Source organism: Borostomias antarcticus (assembly GCF_949987555.1).
Source record: "Borostomias antarcticus genome assembly, chromosome: 5".
Lineage (NCBI taxonomy): Eukaryota > Metazoa > Chordata > Actinopteri > Stomiiformes > Stomiidae > Borostomias > Borostomias antarcticus.
In genome coordinates, this window is record NC_140238.1 from 33,043,473 (window position 1) to 33,068,612 (window position 25,140).

Here is a 25,140-nt window from a genome sequence, read left to right on the forward strand (position 1 = left end):
AATCCCGTTGAGATAAAAGACCTCTTTTTCAAGGGAAGCCTGGCCAAGACTTAAAGGCTTAAAAACATTTGAGTTGCACAATTAAAACAGACAACACAAAATCACACAATAATAAAACACACAAACTACATGCCGAGTGGCCCATAGGGGAGGAGCCTATCTCCTGTTCCTGTAGCGTGAGGCAGCTTGATGTACTAGTCCACCCCCTGGATATGATGCTAGTATGTACTAGTCCACCCCCTGGACATGATGCTAGTATGTACTAGTACACCCCCTGAACATGATGCTAGTATGTACTAGTCCACCCCCTGGACATGATGCTAGTATGTACTAGTACACCCCCTGAACATGACGCTAGTATGTACTAGTCCACCCCCTGGACATGACGCTAGTATGTACTAGTCCACCCCCTGGACATGACGCTAGTATGTACTAGTCCACCCCCTGGACATGACGCTAGTATGTTCAAGTCCACCCCCTGGACATGACGCTAGTATGTAGAAGTCCACCCCCTGGACATGACACTAGTATGTTCAAGTCCACCCCCTGGACATGACGCTAGTATGTTCAAGTCCACCCCCTGGACATGACGCTAGTATGTACTAGTCCACCCCCTGGACATGACGCTAGTATGTATGAGTCCACCCCCTGGACATGACGCTAGTATGTACAAGTACACGCCCTGGACATGACGCTAGTATGTACAAGTACACGCCCTGGACATGACGCTAGTATGTACTAGTACACCCCCTGGACATGACGCTAGTATGTACTAGTCCACCCCCTGGACATGATGCTAGTATGTACTAGTCCACCCCCTGGACATGACGCTAGTATGTACTAGTCCACCCCCTGGACATGATGCTAGTATGTACTAGTCCACCCCCTGGACATGACGCTAGTATGTACTAGTACACCCCCTGGACATGACGCTAGTATGTACTAGTCCACCCCCTAGACATGACGCTAGTATGTACTAGTCCACCCCCTGGACATGATGCTAGTATGTACAAGTACACCCCCTGGACATGACGCTAGTATGTACTAGTACACCCCCTGGACATGATGCTAGTATGTACTAGTACACCCCCTGGACATGACGCTAGTATGTACTAGTACACCCCCTGGACATGACGCTAGTATGTACAAGTCCACCCCCTGGACATGACGCTAGTATGTACTAGTCCACCCCCTGGACATGATGCTAGTATGTACTAGTACACCCCCTGGACATGACGCTAGTATGTACTAGTACACCCCCTGGACATGACGCTAGTATGTCACAAGGACTTGCCCACAATCCAACCCTGGATGCTGAGTGCCAAGCAGGGAGGCATCGGGTACCATTTTTACAGTCTTTGGTGTGACTCGGCCGGGGATCAAACTCACGACCTCCCGTCACAGCACTGATCTAAGGTAGGTCTCCAGACAGCAGCCCTGGCTCAACCCACCTGTACCTTTTTGGGGGCGACGGCGGTCTTGGACTCCTGCTTGAACTTGTCCTTGTCCTGCAGGGAGGGGGGCGGCCCCCCGTGCTCAGAGGAGCGGACCGCCGGCCTGGAGGTGTCCACGGACTTCACATCTACACACACACACACACACACACACAGTATCATAACCCGGGCTACATCGCAGACAACAAGAGTCCACCCGAAGCGAGTGTGTGTGTGTGTGTGTGTGAGTGTGTGTGTGAGAGTGTGTGTGTGAGAGTGTGTGTGTGTGTGTGTGTGTGTGTGAGAGAGTGTGTGTGTGCGCGTGTGAGTGTGTGTGTGTGTGTGAGAGTGTGAGAGAGTGTGTGTGTGCGCGTGTGAGAGAGAGAGAGAGAGAGAGAGTGTGTGTGTGTGTGTGTGTGTGTGTGTGTGTGTGTGTGTGTGTGTGTGTGTGTGTGTGTGTGTGAGTGAGTGAGTGAGTGAGTGTGTGTACTCACTCTGCTGCCCGTGGCCTGGTAGCGAGGGCTTGTTGTCGGCGTGTTTGTGTGAGAGTGTGTGTGTGAGAGTGTGTGTGTGTGTGTGTGTACTCACTCTGCTGCCCGTGGCCCGGTAGTGAGGGCTTGTTGTCGGCGTGTTTGTGAGGGTCCGGTCTCATCGCTGGGTTGAAGGGCTCTCCTCGCATCGCCGGGGGCGGAGCCAGCTTCTCCTCCTTCAGCACGCCGTGGGCCGGCGGCGCCCGCTGCTCCACCACAAAGCACAAGGCGACAGTTAGACGCACGCTCACGGTCTCGCGCTCGGCAGGCCGGCGGCTATTTAGACGATTGAAAAACCCGTAGACCTCCATGCGTCGCCACTAGAGTTTCATGTTGTTCTTATCTTTTTCCCTTTTGTAACCGACTTTATATTATATTTTTGTGTCAGTTTTCTGTCTTTTTAATTATATTAAAAAGAAAGAAAACTATTCATAACATAACATATTATGGTTTCTGTCTTCCTTCATTATTGTACTGTTTGTAAACTTCACACGAGGTACTGTGAGTGGAACAGTTGCATGTGTGTTGTTGGTTGTTTTGTTGTAAAAGCAATAATGTTAAATCATAAAAATAAAATAAACGATTTAAAAACCCTACTCGCCTTTTTGGGCTGCAGGTTGTGCGGGGGCGAGGGGTGGACCGCCGGGGCGTACTGGGGCAGCTGGGAGGAATGCATCATGAGGGGGGAGGGGTTCTCCCTCAGGTGGCCTGTGGGGGGGGCAGAGGTGAAAGGTCGTTACGACAGTCCCATCATGCATCACAATGCCGGATCTTTTTATTTTTTTTCAATTATGATTTTTATGAATTCCTTCATAGACGACCAATAGACACTTCAATGTCACAGATGGATATTCACATGAGGAACACAAAATCAATAAAATAAGTAGATAAGAGATATTAAACAAGGCCAACAAAAAGTGGCATCAAAATAGTAAACAAAACATAAAAAACAGAAGCAATAAGTCACCCATACACACACAACACAAACACAAACACACACACACACTCACACACACACACACACACACATAGCCTATAACATAAGCATAGACACCCTTCTATCAAGTACATGGATGAAAATTCTAACTAATAATAATAATAATAAAATAAAAAATAAAATAATAATAAAATAAAAAGGTGAATACCTAATTTGGAAGGAAACTATTTTCTCCTTTCCCCCCCCCCCCCCCCTCCCCACGACGCCGGATCTTAGCGGTCAGCCGGACTCACCGGTGTTGTACGTGTCGGACTTGGCCTGCCGAGGTGAGGGGTCCTGCTGCTGGATGATCTGCTGTGCTTTCGTCGTGGGCATGGAGGCCTTGTGCTGGGCGGTCTGGACCGGGCCCTGGGGGTAGCCCATCTGCTGCTGGGGGTGCTGCATGAGGCGGCCCGGGTGGGGGGGCATCTGCTGGGGGGGCGGGGCCGTCTGGGGCTGCGTCTGGAGCTGGGGCGGGGCCAGGGGGGCCTGGGAGGACAGCTGGGACTGGACCTGGACCGACTGGAGGAGGGGGGTCGGGACCTGCTGCTGCTGCTGGCGAACCTGGAGGGACTGCATGAGCTGGGCGGTCTGCTGGGGGGGGGGGCAGCCCTGCTGGGGGGCGGGGCAGCCCTGGGGGGGGGCGGGGCAGCCCTGCTGGAACTGCTGCAGGTACAGCTGCACCTGGCTGAGGGGCAGCGGGGCCACCGGCTCCTCGTCGTCCTCCAGGAGCATCTGGGGGGGCTGGGAGGACAGCAGGCCCTGGGGGGTCAGCGTGGGGGGGGACAGGGGCCGCTGGCGCAGGGGCTGGGGGGGGTGCAGGATGTGGGAGGTCAGGTGGTGGTGCGGCGGAGGGGGAGGGGCTTGCTGGGGCTGGAGCTGTTGTTGTTGATGTTGTTGATGTTGTTGTTGTTGTTGTTGGGGCGGCAGGCTCAGCTGGGGCGTGGCTTGCTGGGGGGGTTTGGGGGGGAGCGCCGCCGCCCTGTTGCTGGGTCGGGAGGGTTGCTGGGGGAGGGCGTTGTGCAAGGCTGGAGGCGGGGCGAGAACAGAATTAGGAATTACAATTATTAATGGTTGGGAATTACAATGGTGCAGAAAAATCACCCAATATCTCACGCGCACACACACACACACACATGCGCACACACACACACAGACACAAACACAAACACACACACACACACACACACACACACACAAAACAACACTAAAAAACACGCTGGCCTGGTGAATTCCGTCGTTAGTTTGTGAATATGACACCTCTGAGACGGGGCGGAGCTTACCTGGGGAGGCGAGGATGGGGTGCTGGTTGAGGAAGGGGTGCGTTTCCGGGGACACCGGGCCCCCTGCGGAGTGGGCGTTGAGGTGAGGAGGAGGAGGAGGAGGAGGAGGAGCGGGGGGGGCGGGCGAGGAGGTGTTCCCGGCGTGGTGGGGCAGGTGCAGGGGCTGGCCGAAGTGGGGCAGCGAGTCAAAGCTGTTCTCCAGGATCTGGGAGGACTCGAGGGCGGCGACGGGCGGGGCCATGAAGGCGGCGGGAGGCGGGTGGAGCTGCTGCTGCTTGATCTGGATGCTGGGCTGCAGCGTGGGGGCCTGGGCGTGGGGGCCCCCCATGGGACCGGCCCCGCCCCCGGCGCCGTGCCCGTGGGACTTCTTCCCTTCCTTCACAGGCGGGCCTCTCTTCTTCTGTTTGGGCGGCATTCCTGTCAGGAGGCGAACGGCGCGTAAATTTATTTGTTTTTGGGATATTTACAGCCGTTCCAACTGTCGTTTAGTCGACTAAAAGGCCGGGCTTGGATATAACGGTAATTCAGTTCAGCTTCTGGCGTTGTGAGTGAGCTTGGCGTTATTTGCCGCCGTCTTGAGTGACATGATTAGGCTACTGTAACTGCCGTTGCGTTTAACTACCTCAGGGGAGAACAAGATGGCGATCGACCAGTAGAACGCAGAGGCAACGCTGGGAGATGTCCAGCCATTAAAAAAAACGCCATAAAAGGAGACTTGATAGCGCTTTGAAGTTGAAGAGGCCAATTGCAGTCACATCACCTCTCGTTGTCCAAATGAGCAATTTTGCATCCTGCAACTTTGTAGATTATTAAGTGTGTTTAGTTTAGCTGGGTATTTTAATGATTTAATCGTGTGTGGGCCGATTTCATCGTTGTTTAGGCTTGGCTCGGTTGCTACAATACTTTCACTTTCAAATAGGCGTTGAAAATGAACCACTTCCAACTTGGTTTCACGCCATCTATTGTGTACCACAGTAAACTAGAGGGCTGATAAAAGCCCAGCAGAATCAATCAGACACTCAGGAACAGTCAGGATTAAGCAACGCTGGCTGATTCACTCAGTTCAAGTCATCACAGTGTTCTGTGCTGTGATTGAGTCATTTAAGGATAAAGACGCTCTGTTCTGACTACTAGCTGATCTGTTGTTACTTGTTAAGATTGTGCAAGACATATACAGATGCATCCCCAAAAAATGTGAATATGAAAAGTCCATTATTTTCCGTAATTTAATTCAAACTTTCATGTATTCTAGATCCATTACACAAAGTGAAATATTTCTTTTTTGTTTTAATCTTTAGGATTGTACAGTATGTGCTATTTAAGTGCAAAATGTTGCTTTTCCTATAAAAGGAGGGGGTGGGGGCTAACTGTAGCCATCTTGGAGAAAAGGCTTTCATCTTTTGAAAAATGTCTTTACCTCAGTGAGAGACTGAATAATCTTGTCTGTAGATGCGGTGATGTAGACCGAGAGAAAACAGTCTATGGCGTGATGAATGGTCCCTGGCAGGGCGGTGTACCGGGGTAGAACCCCGAACATTATACCCCCCTGGACCAGGGCTAGGGAAGGGAACCTAGAACCTAGAACCAGGCCCAGTAGGCCGGTTCCACTCCCATCTAGTTTGCCTACTCTGGGAATGAAGCCCTTTTCAGGCTGATCATCCAAATGGTGCTTTAATTGCATGCACTGCCACTAGGTACATCATGTTAACTGATCAGAATCTCCTTATTGTGGGTCTAGCAGGTAATAATCCAAATTTAATAAATAATTTATGTACCCAATCATGGCAAATGTGCACTGCATTTCTCCGCATTGCAAAATGTAGCCTATTAAGGTCTTGCTCTCCTAAAAAGCAACAAAAATGACATGCTATTAAAAAATATTAAACCAATATAGATTTTCAACTTTTCAGAATAATACTGGTCTACAGATTGTTTCTTTGACTGACTTGGTTCATCTTGGCTTCTATCATGTCGACTGTTAAAACAAATAGCGTCTTCTGCAATAAAAATGTCTTGATATAAACCATATCATTTAGCAAACACCTGTAGTCTATTGTTAGTGTTGAACTGTATGTATTTTTATAACAATAAGATTTGATATTGCTGGGCCGAGCCCTTCTGCTGGACTGCGCCTGACTGTGCCATCTGGGGACTGGCATGTTTGTAGAGGTGCATTGTGGGAATGTCGTAGCATTTGTCTCATGTGTGAACGATGAAAGCCACTAGCGCCCTGGTAGGATATCACAGTAATGTACACAACTGTGTAATGTACACAACTGTGTGTGTCAAGGGCTTTAGTCTCAAGTTCCAAAACAAATCCAAAAGCAAAGTGTTTCATTACGTTGTGGTTACGCCAGTATTAGCCTCGCCAATATTATCTTAGCCTGAAGAAAATGGAAGCATCAGGGGGCTAATGTTACTCCGAACATGACGTTAGCACCACCACATCCAAACTGTGTCTCCTGATTGGCTACCGCTCGTCTCCTGCGTTCCTATTGGGTGTCGGCTGCGGTTGACTGCGCAGATACTAAACGGAGTTAACGCGGCGCAAAATACGCCACCGGTTACGCGTCACGCATCGCTAAGCGGCTAGCACGCCGCAGGCTTGAATCTCTCTCAGCACGAAGCGCTTCCCCCGGGAGCGAAGGGCTCACCCGTCTCTGAGTCCTCGCTGTCCGTGGTGCTGGAGTCGCTGCTGTACGAGGACGAGCCGGGCTTCTTAGCAGCTGTCATGGCCTCCATGGTTTTCTCAGCCACTGCAAGGGAAGAGAGAGAAGCAGGACCGTTGTGAGAATGGGTTACTACTATAACACACCCACACACACACACCTGCTCACGCACACACACACACACCTGCTCACGCACACACACACACACCTGCTCACGCACACACCCACACACACACCTGCTCACGCACACACCCACACACCTGCTCACGCACACACAAACACGTGAGCATGGGTTACTACTAGAACACGCACACACACACACACCTGCTCACGCACACACACACACACACACCTGCTCACGCACACACCCATACACACACACCTGATCACGCACACACCCACACACACCTGCTCACGCACGCACCCACACCTGGTCACGTACACACCCATACACACACCTGCTCACACGCACACACACACACACAACCTGCTCACGCACACACCCATACACACCCATACACACACATACACACATACACACATACACACATACACACCTGCTCATGCACACACCCATACACACAACTGCTAATGCGAACACCCACACACACACCTGCGCACGCACACACACACACACACACCCGCCCGCCTACCCCCCCACACACACACCCACCCACCCACGCACACGCGCACACACACACGTGAACCAGTGTAAAATCCCCGCAGCCCAACCAGGAAGGAGGCTTGGTTCGGCCGGGCGGAGAGAGAGACTCACCGGGGACCTTCTTCTTCTTGCGGAGGCAGGAGGACACGTATCTCTCCAGCTCGCGCAGCGTGGACGGCTTCAGCGTCTCGAAGTCGATCTCGATCTCGTCCGGGTTGGAGTTCTTGAGCGACGGCTCGCGTGATTGGATGATGTGGACCACGCGGCCCAGCTTGTCCCCGGGGAGCTTGTTGATGTCCAGGCTGAGCTGCCTCTTCTCCTCGTAGGACATGGGCTTGCACTTGTCCCAGGGCGCCGCCCCCCCGCCCCCGCCGTGGTCGTCCTCCGGCTCCAGGCCAGACACGGGCAGCAGGGTGGGGGGGCCGGCCATCTGGGGGGCCAGCGAGCGGTTGTTCTTCATCCCCTCCTTCTTACTGCGGGGACAGAACACACGAGGGTCAGAGGGCTTTCCGTGACGTTGACTTACGTTAAAACGACAGTGTCAAGTAATAACGATTAGTACGGAACTAATCGTACTAATGCACAGAGTGCTTTACAGTAATAAGTTAAAATCAAACATAAAATACGCAATCCAAAAACGTAAACATTAAAGTCGCACTGAAACAGACGTTTGAGATCATCTAACTTCCGTAGTTTGACGTATTTCCGACGCAAACAAGCTATGAGGGTGGGAGATGTGTTTAGAGGAATTTGATTGGAACATTGACAAGTGGGCGGGTTTTAAGAACTTGAGACTGATTCGATAGAAGGATAGCGTTGATTGACGGGTGGATGTCGTGAGATTATTGGCCTAAAATCAGTCATTGCACATTACCTACCGTTTTCCAGGAAGTAAGAAATTATATACTTTGATATAAGATTACAACAAAAGTAGAATTTTGTAATTTTTTTGGCATACATCATTGAATAGGTAAACACTATGACTAATTATGTAAACCAAAATGAGAATTTGTAAATTTTTTTCATTTCAGTGCGACTTTAAAACAAGAAACAAAACAAAAAAAGAACATTGCAAGGAGCAAAAAGTATCAATTCTAAATGACCACAGGCCTGTTTGAAGAAGTTTAAGATTGAATATGTGTCCGTCCGACATCTATCTCTCTGTGACGACCCACCCCGGTCCGAGTGGTGGGCGGGGCGTTTAGAGACCTACCTGGGCTTCCTGGTCTGAGGTGGGGGGGGCGTTTAGAGACCTACCTGGGCTTCCTGGTCTGAGGTGGGGGGGGCGTTTAGAGACCTTCCTGGTCTGAGTGGTGGGCGGGGCGTTTAGAGACCTACCTGGGCTTCCTGGTCTGAGAGGTGGGCGGGGCGTTTAGAGACCTTCCTGGTCTGAGGTGGGGGGGGCGTTTAGAGACCTACCTGGGCTTCCTGGTCTGAGTGGTGGGCGGGGCGTTTAGAGACCTACCTGAGCTTCCTGGTCTGAGAGGTGGGCGGGGCGTTTAGAGACCTACCTGGTCTTCCTGGTCTGAGAGGTGGGCGGGGCGTTTAGAGACCTACCTGGGCTTCCTGGTCTTCTTGGCCAGCAGGTCCTTGTTGTTGTTGTTCTTGGTCTTCTTGGGGAGCTGGAGGGCCGGGAGGGGCTCCTGGATCTCGTCCACCAGCGCCGGCATCAGACCCCCTTTCTTTTTGTGCTTCTCTTTCTTCTTCTCCTTCTTCTCCTTCTCCTTCCTCTTTGGTTTGCTGGTCTGGGGCTGGGACAGCGCGGCCAGCTGCTCGTGAACCGCCTTCAGCTGCAAGAGAGGGCGGAGCAGAGATGAGGTCAGGACAGACGCCGACGGCAAAGACCTCCTCCTTCTTCTTCTCCTCCCCCTCCTCCTTCTCCTCCTCCTTCTCCTCCTCCCCCTCCTCCTCTTTCCCCTCCTCCTCTTCCCCCTCCTCCTTCTCCCCCTCCCCCTCCTCCTTCTCCTCCTCCCCCTCCACTTCCTCCTCCTCCCCCTCCTCACCTGCTCCTGTAGCTCGGCAAGCCTCTGGGCCCGCTCCTCCTCGGAGTCGTCGGTGGAGGATTCCGACTCGGAGGAGGAGTCGCTGGAGCTGTCGGAGGAGGAGGCGGGGCCCCCGGGCGGCAGGGGCTTGACTGGGGCGGGGTGGAGGGCGGGCGCCGGCGCAGAGGCCAGCGTCGTCTCCTGAGGCTCGTCCGGCATCTTGGCGAAGCGCATCTCGAACACGTCCTGGGAACACGAACACAACAAGGTCACGCTAAGCATGGCGTTTACACGCCGTTTTAAATAGGAAACGTGCGTTTGGCCGCGTGGCGGTTTACCTGCAGCTTGCGCGCCATGCCCACCACCTCGTGGTCGGGCGGGTTGTACTTGTAGCAGTTGGAGAACATTAACCGGACGTCGGAGGCAAACTCCTGGGCCTCGCGATACTGCCTGTTCTCCAGCTTCACCTGAGAACACACCGGGAATGAGAACAGCCACCGGTCAAGACATCACCTCTCACCCACTCACCGTTCCTCAACATCCCTGTCCCTCGTTAGCCCCCGTTCCTCAACATCCCTGTCCCTCGTTAGACCCCGTTCCTCAACCTCCCTGTCCCTCGTTAGACCCCGTTCCTCAACCTCCCTGTCCCTCGTTAGACCCCGTTCCTCAACCTCCCTGACCCTCGTTAGACAACCTCCCTGACCCTCGTTAACCCCCATTCCTCAACCTCCCTGACCCTCGTTAACCCCCATTCCTCAACCTCGCTGACCCTCGTTAGACATCCCTGTCCCTCGTTAGACCCTGTTCCTCAACCTCCCTGACCCTCGTTAACCCCCATTCCTCAACCTCCCTGACCCTCGTTAACCCCCATTCCTCAACCTCGCTGACCCTCGTTAGACATCCCTGTCCCTCGTTAGACCCCGTTCCTCAACCTCGCTGACCCTCGTTAGACATCCCTGTCCCTCGTTAGACCCTGTTCCTCAACATCCCTGTCCCTCGTTAGACCCCGTTCCTCAACCTCCCTGACCCTCGTTAGACCCCGTTCCTCAACCTCGTTAGCCCCCGTTCCTCAACATCCCTGTCCCTCGTTAGCCCCCATTCCTCGTTAGCCCCCGTTCCTCAACCTCGTTAGCCCCCATTCCTCAACATCCTTGTCCCTCGTTAGCCCCCGTTCCTCGTTAGCCCCCGTTCCTCAACCTCGTTAGCCCCCGTTCCTCAACATCCCCGCCCCCTCGTTAGCCCCCGTTCCTCAACCTTGTTAGACCCCGTTCCTCGTTAGCCCCCGTTCCTCGACCTCCCCGCCCCCTCGTTAGCCCCCGTTCCTCGTTAGCCCCCGTTCCTCAACCTCCCCGCCCCCTCGTTAGCCCCCGGCGGCGCCGGACGCACCTTGATGGAGTTCAGGTCCATGGGGTGCTTGATGATGTCGTGGTAGTCGTGCAGCCCCAGCATCTGCACGTCGACGGGCTTGTAGAAGGGCCAGGCGTAGGCCGCGTGCTTCTTGGACAGCATGTCCCTGACCACGCCGGCGCAGTAGCGCAGCTGCTCCTGCTGCTTGGGGCTGTGGCCTCCCACCGGGCCGCCCAGACCCAGACCCAGGCCCAGGCCCAGGCCCAGGTTCAGACCCAGGTTCATGCCCATGCCCATGCCCAAGCCCATGTGGTGCTGGGAGTCCGGCGCCTCCTTCTTGGTCAGCTTGGCGGGTCTGGCGCTTTCCCGGCGCGGCAGCGTCTTTCCGGTCTTGGACTCGGCCGGGGACGACTCGCTCAGCTGGTCGTTGGCCGTGGGAGTGGTCGTGTCCGCTTTCCTCTTCTGGCTCTTTCTCTGCTGTAGGGGGGGGAGGTGAGGGGGAGTGGGGGGCAGAGAGACGAGAGGAAGAGGGATACGGTCAGCGGAGGAGAGGAGGAAAACGACTCGTTCGGATCGCACGCCGCGGTTCTTGGCTGATGCAACTGTCAACAGCATTCTGAACAATATGCATTACATTATATTACATTTACATGATATTACAGTCATTAAGCAGACGCTTTTATCCAAAGCGACTAACAATAATTGCATTTAACGTAGGAAAAGTCAATGTACTACTACTTGCCAGAACTCACAAGTGCATCTTCTCTCTAAAACAAGTGACTAAGAGCATAATCTAGTGCTGAAGACAAAGTGTAAGAATAGCAATCTAAAGTACAACACGCCCTTCCCAGAATACCTCCCAGTCACACTCACTTTGGGCATGGGTACGGGGTTCTGCAAGATGGGGGCGGCGTTCTGGATGGCCATGGGGGGCAGGGTGGTCTGGGCGAGGGGGGGCACGGAGGTCATGATGGGGGGGAGGGCTTGTGGGGCGTGGTCGACCGGGCCCAGCGAGTAGGGGGCTCCCAGCAGGGGCGGGGCGTGGCTGGGCGGCAGCGTGGGGGGCACGCGGGCGGGCAGCGCCTGCATGACGGGCTGGGGAGGTAGAGAGGGCGGGGCCTGCGCTGGTCCTCGGGTCAGCGGCGCCGGGGAGAGGCCGGCCAGGCCGCGCGTCTGCGGGGTCGTGGACGGAGAGTCGAGGATGGGGCCCGGTTTCAGGTTCAGACCTGGGATGGGACGCAGAGGTCACAGGTCACGCCAGAGACAGAAAGGTCACGCCAGAGACAGGAAGGTCACGCCAGAGACTGAAAGGTCACGCCAGAGACAGGAAGGTCACGCCAGAGACAGAAAGGTCACGCCAGAGACAGAAAGGTCACGCCAGAGACAGAAAGGTCACGCCAGAGACAGAAAGGTCACGCCAGAGACAGAAAGGTCACGCCGGTATACACTAGGGCTGTGTATTCGCAAGAATCTGACGATATGATACGTATCCCAATACAGGGGTGACGATGCAATATATTGCAACATATAAGGATACTATAAGCAAGGCAATATATTGCGATTTTCCCCCCTAAACAATCTAGGCCTACTACTTTTAGAAAAACCCATAGCATCAAGACCACACAATGTGATGCATAAACAAATACTGTTTATTATATATACACAATATTTATATATATATATATATAAAAGAAACAGCACTTCCTGTGAGAAATGAAAGGGAAAGTCTAATGGCTAAATGCCTGCTACCATCTAGTGGCCGGAGGCCTAAATACAACACCAAAAAAATGTCACCCCGTTGAAATATAAACATCGATACAACGCTTCAGAGAATCGATCCAATATTGCGTCACGAAATATCGCCATATTTAAGTGTATCGATACGTTCTTACACCCCTAGTGTACACGCAATTCTGAATGTTACTACTGGACTGTGAGAAGAATTATATACAATACGCACATCGACGGGTGCTGGGTAAATAAACTCATCAGTGACAACGTTTCCATCCGTTTGGATCTTCGTCGGGTCAGTTTTAGTCAAAACTGACCTGACCTAAACGGATCGAAACATTGTCACTCAAATAAAGAATCAACCAAATAAAGAATCAGTCAAATAAAGAATCGCTCAAATAAAGAATCAATCAAATAACGAATCACTCAAATAACGAATCACTCAAATAAAGAATCACTGAAATAAAGAATCCCTCAAATAAAGATTCACTCAAATAAAGAATCAATCAAATAAAGAATCACTCAAATAAAGAATCATTCTATAATCGGTGTGCGAGTTCCATCCTGTTCTACTGCTGGACTACGAACGCCGGCGGAGTGATCGACCACGGACGCGCGCTCGCTCACCTCCGTCTCGCCGGCCCCGGCCACGCCCCTTCCCCATCATGACGGTGATCTCCGTCTCCTCCTGGGGCATCTCCGTGATCTTCTGGAGAAACATCTTCTCCAGCGCCTCGGCCATTAAGACTATGTCATCTCCAGGCTGCAGGGGGACACAAACACTTAGCGGCTGCAACTAGCGTCATGTGGTGTAAAAGATGGCCGCCATCACATACTAGGGCTGGGTTTAAAAAATCGATTAATCGATTCTGAATCGATTATGAATCAAATGATTCAGAATCGATTCATGAATCCCAAAATAGATCTTTTATTTAATGAATGAATTAATAAATGAAGGAATGAATAGTTCATTAATTAATTGAATGATTCATTCATTCATTCATTTTTGGAAATCAGTATCGATACCCAGCCCTAGTATTGATGTGTTGCATAACTTGGTAGTCATGTAATTAAGGTTACAGCTAAAAAAAAAACAGTTTTAGTAACACTAACCGAATCGATATTGAATCGAATCGAATCGTGATAATCGATTCCGAACCTTGTGAATCGGATCGATTCTTGAAATTCGACTCGACACCCAGCCCCATCACATACAGTATAATATCAATGGCTGCGTTTCCCGAAACCCTCCTTAGCGCTAGGAAGCTCTTTGAGTTCTTAAGGCTTCCGTTTGCTTGTTTCGGGAGCTTTAAGAAGACTCAAAGAGCTTCTTAGCGCTAAGAAGGTTTCGGGAAACCCGGCCAATATCTGTTACAGTATGTGGACCAAAGGCAAGGCCAGTTTATTTGTATAGCACATCAGCAACAAGATAATTCAAAGTGCTTTACATGAGACAAGCATCAAAGCACCAAAGATAACCAAGTGAGTATCAATGCAGTCTCTGATGAAATCAAGTCATCAATTGGCATCTATTGTGAGCGGACCAGGCAGTAATAGTGAGTGGATTACCTTGTTGTATATGTAGCAGTTGGTAAACATGGTGTTGAAGTCTTGTATACATTCTTGGGCATTCCAGTAGTAACTGGTCTCAAGTCTTTTCTTGATTGTTCCCATGTCCATAGGACATTTAATAATCTTGTAGTAGTCCTTAGAACAGAGAGAAATACAATCAAATACAGCTAAAAAACAACATGGCACAACTTGACAAAAGTAGAACTGTTATGTTTCCTAATATTCTCAAAATGTGTTCTTGTTGGCACAGACAGACAGACAGACACACACACAGACACACACACAGACACACACACACACAGACACACACAGACACACACAGACACACACAGACACACACAGACACACACAGACACACAGACACACAGTGAGCGAGTTGGCGTATTGGGAGCCGAAGTAGCGATCCTAAACAAGCAGGGACCAGATGGCAATACAGCTTTAAAATAGCTTCAGGCAGAGAGACAGACTCCTGGCACGGCCAATCAGGAGAGACAGACTCCTGGCACGGCCAATCAGGAGAGAGACAGACTCCTGGCACGGCCAATCAGGAGACCCTGGAGCAAAGCCCTGGCACCCATTCTTTATTTCCACCAACGCACCGGCTGCTGGATTTAGTCGTTACGTGTGGAATGGCTGTAAGATACTGGGCAGACAGAGTGATGGCGTGTTTCCCACAACGCTGATATTTCCTAGCAGTGATGTAACGGCGACTGTAGCTCAGTTGGTAGAGCGGGTCATTCAGTGATCGAAGGGTCAGCGGTTCGAATCCCAGCTCTGACTGTCCTCATGTGGAAGTGTCCTTGAGCAAGACACCTAACCCCAAATTGCTCCCAATGAGCAGGTTAGCACCTTGCATGGCAGCTACCGCCATTGGTGTGTGAGTGTGTGTGTGAATGGGTGAATGAGAGGCCATTGTAAAGCGCTTTGAGTGCCGCTAAGGTGGAAAAGCGCTATATAAGTGCCGTCCATTTACCATCTGAAAAGTTCATATCACGATTATAGTGACCCAAATGATCACGGTTATCAGTATTATCGCCGTATTGTAAAAATGTGCTGAAAATGTTCTAAAACTACCGATACACACTGAAATCATTTTCAAGTTTTATAGACATAGACATATACACTATACGCCGCATTGACGTTGATTTGATTGCTGCCGGACGAAAAATGCGGCCGCCATCTTGGTCCGGTACGGAGCTCCGCGAGTGAACTAGCGATGGGTCGGTCGTGAACGATACGGATCTATGTGCTACGGATCTTTTAAGTGAACGATGATAAATACATAGTTTTAGCCGATAGATACAACTAAAACTGTTGGATGCTGCTGTTTTGCACTTTGTAATTTTTTATTTTATTTATTTATTATTTATGTTATTTGACTGTTATGGGGTTACTAGTAGGGTTACTTTTACTGACTGAAACTGCTGAGGAGAGCGGTTGTCACGTGACAGCGGTACCGGACCAATACGGCGGCCGTATTTTGCGCCGCTCAATCCATTCCGAGTCATCTGGTGTTCATATCTACGTGTCGGAGCGAGCGGGGGGGGGGGGGGGGGACTCACAGGCAGGTTGAGCTTGGCCGCGTCCACGGGCGCCTGGAAGGGCCAGGAGAAGTGGTGCTTCCACAGCGCCTTGAGCACCACCTTCAGCAGGTACTGCAGCTGGTTGGTCTGGCGCTTGGGCCGGTGGGGGTTGACCAGCGGCGGGGGCAGGGGGTTGAGCTGGCCCGCGGGCTGCTGGGAAGCGAGGGGCGGCCCCTGGCTGCTGCTTCCCGACATCTGCGTGGGGTCCAGGCCGTCGCCCATGCTGGCGTGGCGCCAGGCGGCGGCGGGCGGGGGGGCGGGGCCGGGTGGGGCGGCGCCGGCGGGGGCGGCGGTGGCGGACGGACACCAGCTCAGTCTCGACCCCGGCGCGGACTCCACTGAGAGAGCGCCACTGATCCCATTGCACTCCTCGCTGGGCTCTCTGGGGAGGAGAGACACACACACACACACACACACACACACACACACACACACACACACACACACACACACACACACATTAGGATCTCACCCTCACACTTCAGAACACCTCAGAATCATCAACGCTAGTCCTCGACCGCCCTCGTACTTAACACCGTCACTATATGCACTGAAATGAAATCGAGAGTTTAACATGTTTTTGAATGATTTTTCTCAGTGCCCACCCACATCCATTATATGACCAAAACGGTGGTAGAGCAATTATCAGACTTCCTCAAAAGTGCTAGTTTTGTCAACGTTATGATCTGAACCATTCTATATGATCATAAGTAACCTTAAAACAGGGCTAAACATGCTTTTTCTCTTTACTACTCCTTTAACTCGGCACCGTGCGTTCCCCGGGTCGAACGGAGGTGATGACAGGTCCACAGCTGGTGAACTCCGAGACCCCATTATCGAGCGGCGGGCTCCGCATGAGGGCGCGGGTAATTGGGCTGGGGGGGGAGGAGGCGGGACACGGTTAAAGGGCGACTCTGGGACAGGCCACCGGGAGGGTCACGCGTCTCAGGTGCGACCGACGACCGCGCTGTGACACAGGAGTGTAACGGGCTAAATGTTCTTAGCCGGTAGACAAACATACTCCAGGAGCTTGGTCCATCGCCTTGTTGAGAGGGGTCAGGTTTTACAGCTCACTTATCTAGCCCCCGGGTGATACTGTTTTTTTGCTTCCCTCTGGAATATGTAGAGAGTGGGTCGTATGCCCACCTCCCTTGTTCTCTGTAAAGCGCATTGCGTTGCCTCCGTGTATGAAATGCGCTATATAAATAAAGCTTTGATTGATTGAACAGGCTAGTGGCGGAAGGGAGAGAGCAGCAGCTGGTCTCTAAGGATGGAGAGAGCAGGGGGGAGACGCACAGGGCGAACACACGCGTCTCTTCTTAGGCGAGCGTACACACACACACACACACACGCACGCGCGCGCAGGCGTTAAAACCTCAACAGTGACCGGCTGGTTTCTGGACGTGGAACTGAGGACGGCGAAAAACGGCCGTTCCCCGGAGCGCGTGGGTCACGAAGGGTCGGCGCTGCGTTATGTCTGAGGGAGATCGGGGGGGGGGGGCGGCGGCGTGTGTGTGCTGAGGTTTCCACAGGCCTCTCTCTAGACACGGCACGGCCCGCCTCCTGCTGCTAAGAATTCTGGGAGGGCTCTACTCGGGATGTGGGAGTTGAGGGGAATGTTTGGCGCAGTCGTCCGGCTGCAGAGAAGCCAAGCCCCCCCCCCCCCCCCCCGCCGTCCCGTCCCCCCTCCACCTGCCTCTTCTCTCCCCTCAGCTCGCTTACAAGGACACTGTTTGTGGCGAGAGCACAAAGACGGCAAAGACTGTGCGCTTGCCAAGGCCACACACACACACACACACACACACACACACACACACACACACACACACACACACACACACACACACACACACACACACACACACACACACACACACACACACACACACACACACACACACACACACAGACACTGCTCTAGAACTCCCGCTAAAAATAAACCGCCATCCCAAACAAGAAAACATTATCGATCACGAGGGTTTGATGAAAGCGGTCTCGCACGCTGGAACGAGGCCGATCTAAAACAAACAGACGCCAGTGTGGGCTCTCTGACTCAACCACATTCTTGATGAGTCATCTGAGAAAGGGGAAGCGCATGACCGCCACCTCTTTCGCCCGGGGGGCTCACAAGTGGGAGGTTCCCGACTGGCCAATCAGCACGTGGGATGATAGTGAGAGAAGGAATTCAAACTGGTTTAGCGCCCGCCTTTCCAGGTAGGTTCAGGACACCAACAGGTCAGGAGGTCAAGTTATGCACATCCATTAGGCGCTGGACCAAGACAAACAAGTAAGCCAACTAGGGCTGGGTATCGAGTCGAATTTCAAGAATCGATTTGATTCCGATTCACAAGGTTTGGAATCGATTATCACGATTCGATTCAATTCCATTCAATATCGATTCGGTTAGTGTTACTAAAACCTTTTATTTATTTATTTTTAGCTGTAACCTTAATTACATGACTGCCAAGTTATGCAACACATCAATACTAGGGCTGGGTATCGATACTGATTTCCAAAAATGAATGATTGATTCAGAATCGATTCAGAATCAATGAATGGATTTTTTCAACCCAGCCCTAAAGCCAACCTGGAAACAAGGAAGGAATGTCCTCACGCAGCTGCTGCTCCACTGTGATATTTTATTGTCCTCGGTGCAACGTTCAGACCTGGGTACGGTCTTCTTCAGGTCAGGACACCACCCACATTATGTACCGCAGGAAACAGGAAGCTCCGAGCGTGACGGACCGGGCTGCGTGTGGCCTAGTAGCCAGCAGCCTAAACAGGTCAAAGGGCGCTCAGCGGGGACAGGAAGCAGCAGGGTAGGGCAGCGAGAGGTGGACCAGGAAGGGTGTAGATGGCCGCGGGACTGACAGCAGCGTGTCCCCCGGGGGGGGGAGGGACAGGCCGGGGTCTCCGCTGGGACCGCCCAGGGGCCGTGAGGCACAGCTGGGATACGGTCCTCGCTGCACGCCGTGAGACAGCGGCGCCAGATGGTTAACGAATAGCGGCCCGGCTGTAGCTCGGAAGGTGGACGATCGTAGGGGTCGGCGGTTCGAATCCCGGCTCTCCTGACGACGTGTCGAAGTGTCCTCGGGCGAGCCCCCGGATGGCTCCCAGTGAGCAGGCTGGCACCTTGCACGGCAGCTGGCGGCTTTGGTGTGTGAATGGGTGTGAATGGGTGAATGAGAGGCTTTCGTTGTAAAGCGCTCTGGATAAAGGCGCTATATAAATGCAGTCCATTTACAACAGGCACAGCCAGGGACACACACACACACACCCACGGTGACTGTTTATCAACGCATCGATGTGGCCATGACAGGACTCTTGAGTACACAATTTTCAAAGCACAACTCCACCTTTTGCCTTCTCTGTTACAGATCTGTGTCATGATTCTGTCTTTTGAACTGTAGTTTCACATGTAAAAGATGCTAATGTGATGTGAACCAACCTGCTGTGTCACACCTTACGTCGACATTATCAGCTCGTTAACACCTTCAAACAATCGACTAGGGCCCAGTTTCTCTTGGGCAAGACCAGTTCTCACTGCTTATCTTTGCTGGAACAAAGTCAGCAAAGTCAGCCAAAGACAATCCGATCCAGATTGGTTTGACTCGCGGTAACACTGGCCTTGTGAGATCAAAAGGGCGGCTTCGTCGACCTCTGACCTCATGACCGGCACTCATGATGTCGAGAGCGGACAATGGAAAGGTCATTATTCCGTCGTCGGAGGCCTGCTGGGTCTCTCAAAGGCTCAGGCCAGTTTATATCCCTTGAAACCACGAGCGGATCCCGTCAGAGGGGAGACCAAACGACCACTTCCTTCCTAGCGGTGCGTGCCCTGCACCCCCCTCCGCTCTGGAGGAACAGTTGACCCTTGACCTGGACATAGATCATTGCAGACTGCTGTGGAATGTTTGGACAGGAGGATGTGGCTCTGGTTACTGGAGGGGGCTGGCCCAAGTCTCATCAGGAAATCTGGAGCAGGGGGGGGGAGGGGAGAGGGGGGAGGGTGTCACGAAACAAAATGGCCGCATCCCTCAAGAAAGTAAACAATTAATCATTCATGTTCGGTGCGAGGGTTCAGACAAAATGTAGTCCCGGGAATCCCAATACAGCCCCAGTCAGTTTCTGCCTGAAAGGAAAAGCATGAATAATTTATACAGCTGCGCTGACAGGCCTCCGAGTACACCCGTCCCCGACTGGCCCGCCCGCCTTCCCCCCCCTCCCTCCCTCCCCTCTTCCACTGCGTGTCCTCACTCCCTCGTTCTCCGGGGAACGCTAGCCGCGAGCCGCCAACCGCCGGCAGACACATGGAGGAACAAATTCATCCTCTCCGTCTCACTAAAAATAACCCGTTGTCATCGTCTGTGCTCTGCTGCCATGTTTCCTGATTGCCGTGTTGAACGCGTGGGATGATAACTACCCGGTAGTTTATTATGTTTGAGCGGCCGACGCTCCTGAATAATCAACGCGATCCGCCGTCGGAGAGAGGGGACCGACCTCTGAGGCGTCGCCGGTGTGTGCGTCAGCGGAGATGAACGACACGGAGGGTGACTGTAGCGGCGCCCGCGCCAGGGCGGCAACACGTACTTCCTGCGTGCCCTTTGACCCGTGCTCACGCCTGGCACGAGGGGGGGAGACGCGAATCAACACACCACAGGGGGGGGCGAACCCACATCCAGACTGTCCAGAGTCCTCCGGGCTGAAAGGGCAGTGCACTCTCGTGTCCCGGGGCGGGGGGGGGGGGGGGGGGGGGCCTCCGGGCAGCAGGCGTGCTCAGAGTCAACACGCTGGCGCTCCACCTGCATTCTGACGCCCGCTTTGCGCCCGAGAGGCCTCAGAGCACGGTGGAAAAACACCCCCATACCCCATGACAGGGCCTACAGCCCCCAACACCACCCAGACAGGGCCTACAGCCCCCAACACCACCCAGACAGGGCCTACAGCCCCCAACACCACCCAGACAGGGCCTACAACCCCCAACACCACCCAGACAGGGCCTACAGCCCCCAACACCACCCAGACAGGGCCTACAGCCCCCAACACCACCCAGACAGGGCCTACAGCCCCCAACACCACCCAGACAGGGCCTACAGCCCCCCAACACCACCCAGACAGGGCCTACAGCCCCCAACACCACCCAGACAGGGCCTACAGCCCCCAACACCACCCAGACAGGGCCTACCGCCCCCCAACACCACCCAGACAGGGCCTACAACCCCCCAACACCACCCAGACAGGGCCTACAGCCCCCAACACCACCCAGACAGGGCCTACCGCCCCCCAACACCACCCAGACAGGGCCTACCGCCCCCCAACACCACCCAGACAGGGCCTACCGCCCCCAACACCACCCAGACAGGTCCTACCGCCCCCCAACACCACCCAGACAGGGCCTACCGCCCCCAACACCACCCAGACAGGGCCTACAGCCCCCCAACACCACCCAGACAGGTCCTACCGCCCCCCCAACACCACCCAGAACCTGATCTCCCAGTATCCAGCAACACTCCAAATGTTATTGCAACACAATGGAAGGAAATCCAAAATTGGGTTTGATCAACATGGTGAATCTCCTCCGAGGTCAAGGCAGTTAAGGCATACAAACAGAATGTCAGGCTAATAGAGGTTTAAGAAATAAGGGTAGGAAAATTGCAATTTACATTGATAGGAGTTCCTTATGACCAGAGAGGAGTGACTGTATCTTGACTCATACGACTAGGAGCGCTGATGTTTCATGACTCACGACAGCCAGAAACAGCAGATGAATAAAGTCCTCTATCTCCCAACCTCCGGCCAATCCACTAAGCCCTGCCAGGAATTGGGAAAGGTTTCCAAAAACTAGTTTGCTGCCACAACAAATACTCACCACCCCCCTTTTCCTCTCTGACCCCCCCCCCCCTTCTTAACCCCCCACCCCCACCCCAAACGCCCCCCCCCCTCCCACTATGAGTCCAGGGCTTCTGGCTGAACACTGGCTAACAGCGCTACTCCTTAACAAACCCCCAAATTCAGGCTTTACTCGTATGTTCAGGGAGAAAATAAGCTACATGTTTAATGTTTAGCCTCAACGTTACCAACACACAACCTTAACCTAGATTCACTGGAGTAATGCTCGGACGATCACAAGAAAAGCCGTTTCATGTTCTCAACATGGACATTATATCAAGATTCAAGCCTGGATTGATTATTTTTTTAAACCGACAACAACCGAATAAGTTTGTTCTGTATCAACGAAAATTACCTTTTCACAGACACAGAATAATGTGCAATTTTTTCCAACAGGGCATCCAGTTTCTGAAAATCCAGCAAATCGTTAGATTTGGCGTGCATCTTGTAATCCATTTACGCCCTCCACCCAACAGAAACCAAAACTGAAGAAGAATCAACCAGATAAAGAGAGCGGGGTTAAGGCTCCTTTTCTCTCTCGCCCACAATCACAAGAGGGATTGGTCCTCAAGGCTCCAGTTAAAAAAAAAATACAAGTCCCACAATCCACCTAGACAAACGCATTAATCCAGAGCTGAGTCCGAGTGGGGTTTTTATTCCAGATGCGGCCCCGGAAAGGCGTCCCAGAGCCGAGTGGTTGAGCTGGGGAGAGGAGAGGCTGGAGAGGCCTCAGCCTGGAGGCTGTGTTAGCTGCGTGTGCCGGTCCTCTCTCGTCCCCCTCCCCCTCTCAACAGCACGACCGCCCAGCTGCCACGGGCTCCTCGGCCCATTGTGTGTCCTCCTCCCCGGGCAGAGCTCCTCCACCGCTCCCTGAGCCCCGGCGGAGAGGGAGAGAGAGAGGGGGGGGGGGAGGAGAGGCAGGAGAGGGTCGCAGTGGTGGTGGGGGGGGGGACGGGTGCTCCGGTGGGATTCCAGGAGGAGCGCTTCTCTTTCTCGGGACGCGCCAAGGCGGACGGGAGCGGCGTGCAGCTACTCAACGGTGAAAATGGCTCTGCTGCTTCCTCGTTCAGCCCAGCCTCGCTCCCACACACCCCTCCCCTCTGCTGCTTCCTCGTTCAGCCCAGCCTCGCTCCCACACACCCCTCCCCTTTCTCCCTCTCTCTCTCTCTCGCTGCTACTCACCCCTCCCCTCTCTCTCTCTCTCTCTCGCGCTGCTACGCTCACCACTCCCCTTTCCTCTCCTTTCCCCATCAATAGCTTGAGCTCCCTTGCTTTCTCTCTCTCTCTCTCCTACACCTTTGGCACCCCACCCCCTCCCTCCCTCCGGTTTCACCCTACCCCTCCCCCACTCCCGCCCCGCCCCTCCCCTCCCCTCAGACTGATCCGGTGCACGCCTCCCCCGCCAAATCAAGCGCTTCCTTATCTGCACCGTCTCTCCCCACGCTGGCTGGCTGGCTGCACGCTGGCGTTTACACACGTCTAGACAACGGCACCGGTACGAACGCCGCGCGCTGGGGCTTTTTATGGGGGGGGGGGGGGCAAAGCGCTGGGAATTAGCCGGTGGAGCGGACGCACGAGGCGCTGGAATAACATCCTAGAACGGTCACACATGGTCCGTGTGTGAGAGACAGAGACCAGGACATATTTTCCCTAAAAGACAGTTAATTTCACCCCCCACCCCCTCCCCCGCCCCCCTAGCCGGCCATATGTCTACAAAAACAGCACTAATTCAAGTTATCATGACTCGTTAAAAATTACACTAATCAGTGTGTGTGTGTAGCGTTTCCCAAAACAACACCACAGTGGAAATACGACCGCGGAGCCGCTGTGAAGGGGCGCGAGTGAGAGGGTTTGAGTAATTGACAGTGGTGAGGGCAAAAAAAATTACAGTATGACAAAGAAAGTTGGAGTCATGAAGAATGAGCCCACCCAGCTGGTTGGGCAGCCCGGGGTAATTAAGGCAGGGCAGGGACGGTGTCTCTGGGCTCTAGTGACGATCCAGGGCAGCTCATTTACCTACGAAAGGGGGGTGGGTTGTCACACTCCCAGATACCATCTGAAGGAACAGATGTGGAGTCAGTCCTCTATAGTCCTACATGCCCCTCTGCTCCTGGAAGATCCTGTTAGATTAGACCCCGGCGTGTTAACACTCGCACACCACCTTCACACACACACACACACACACACACACACACACCTTAGAAGCTGGGGAAGGACAGTACTTCATGTATCCTGAAAAATCTCACACAACAGCAGCCTTCTTCCGGCCTACCTCCCCCCACTCTTTCTCCATCCAACACACACACACACACACACACACACACACACACACACACACACACACACACACACACACACACACACACACACACACACACACACACACACACACACACACACACACACACACACACACACACACACACACACACACACACACACAATCACCAGAGCGAGGTCAGACGACCACTGACCTCTTGCAACCCTTCCAATCAATAAAAGGTCTATCAAACACACTCGCACAAAGTGCAGACGACGCACAAAAGCGAATGCCTATTCAATGACCCTACTCCCCCTACTATCTGTGACCCCCCCCTCATGAGAGCACAGCCCCTCTCAGGTGGGCGGTGGGAGATGTACCCCGTCTGATTTCTCCGACGCGGCCGGGAGGGTACCAGACACCGTCCCAGCAGCCCCCTGGTCCCCGTGCCATATGCCCCCCTCCCAGGGACAATACAGCAGCTGCTCCCATCTACAGTGAGTCAGGAGAGGCTAGGACCACGGCGGGGCCGGGAGGACGGCCCTGCTAGGGGGAGGGGGGGGGGGGCGGCCTGCCTGCCTGCAGCGTGACGGGTGTGGGGGTTGGGTCAGAGGGGGAGGAGTCGGCAGCGGTGCCCAGGGTGATGGGACCCGAGCGAGGAAGCACCTTCAGACAGCGTCCATTAATCATCTGGACGTTTTGAGCAGCCAGAACCAACAGGGACCTGGGGTAGAGGAGAGGAAACAATCTGGTGTGTGTGTGTGTGTGTGTGTGTGTGTGTGTGTGTGTGTGTGTGTGGACTAATGTGGGTAACCGCCTACCCCCCCCCCCGCCCCCACCCACCCAAAAAAGGCAGATCAATCCATTAAACAGATTAAAAAACAAACGAATGAAACGCCAGAGATTTGAACGTTCACGTTTATATCATTCAACCTGTCAGAAAAGATTTTACTAGAATAGAACACTGGAGGGGACAATATCGAAGAACCCCATTGGTCAGAAGTCCTCGGGCGTCCCTGCGAGCCACATCAGTATCTCCAGACCGTGGGTCTGACGGTCAACAGACGGTATTAAGACTGACCTCTGACCTTTTACAAACGTTTATCCCTTTATTTATCTACATTGTCGCTTCGAGTTAAATGCAGCCTGTTTAATGCGACCATCGCATGATGCTGCGCTCAATACAATGTGACGTAATAAAACGTTGAGGCCGGCGCGCGG

The 25,140-nt window shown here is 53.3% G+C and overlaps 1 protein-coding gene across 3 annotated transcripts in view; it reads right to left on the reverse strand.

Annotated features, from left to right (window-relative positions):
* Positions 1 to 25,140, reverse strand: part of brd4 (bromodomain containing 4) — a 32,423-nt gene that overhangs the window by 3,359 nt on the left and 3,924 nt on the right. Inside the window, exons 1-16 of one of the 3 annotated variants that reach the window (XM_084438013.1) lie at positions 22,015 to 22,686; positions 15,750 to 16,152; positions 14,185 to 14,322; positions 13,243 to 13,378; positions 11,758 to 12,110; positions 10,924 to 11,361; positions 9,876 to 10,004; positions 9,559 to 9,783; positions 9,113 to 9,345; positions 7,667 to 8,028; positions 6,877 to 6,978; positions 4,223 to 4,639; positions 3,194 to 3,967; positions 2,565 to 2,671; positions 2,022 to 2,169; positions 1,458 to 1,582 (exon numbers count right to left, since the gene is read on the reverse strand). In XM_084438013.1, coding sequence (XP_084294139.1) covers positions 1,458 to 1,582; positions 2,022 to 2,169; positions 2,565 to 2,671; positions 3,194 to 3,967; positions 4,223 to 4,639; positions 6,877 to 6,978; positions 7,667 to 8,028; positions 9,113 to 9,345; positions 9,559 to 9,783; positions 9,876 to 10,004; positions 10,924 to 11,361; positions 11,758 to 12,110; positions 13,243 to 13,378; positions 14,185 to 14,322; positions 15,750 to 16,152; positions 22,015 to 22,115 — 4,191 coding nt within the window. In that variant the 5' untranslated portion in view covers positions 22,116 to 22,686. Of the gene's footprint in view, positions 1 to 1,451; positions 1,583 to 2,021; positions 2,170 to 2,564; positions 2,672 to 3,193; positions 3,968 to 4,222; positions 4,640 to 6,876; positions 6,979 to 7,666; positions 8,029 to 9,112; positions 9,346 to 9,558; positions 9,784 to 9,875; positions 10,005 to 10,923; positions 11,362 to 11,757; positions 12,111 to 13,242; positions 13,379 to 14,184; positions 14,323 to 15,749; positions 16,153 to 22,014; positions 22,687 to 25,140 lie in introns of those variants that run through there. The other 2 variants (XM_084438012.1, XM_084438014.1) reach the window with 2 other exon arrangements.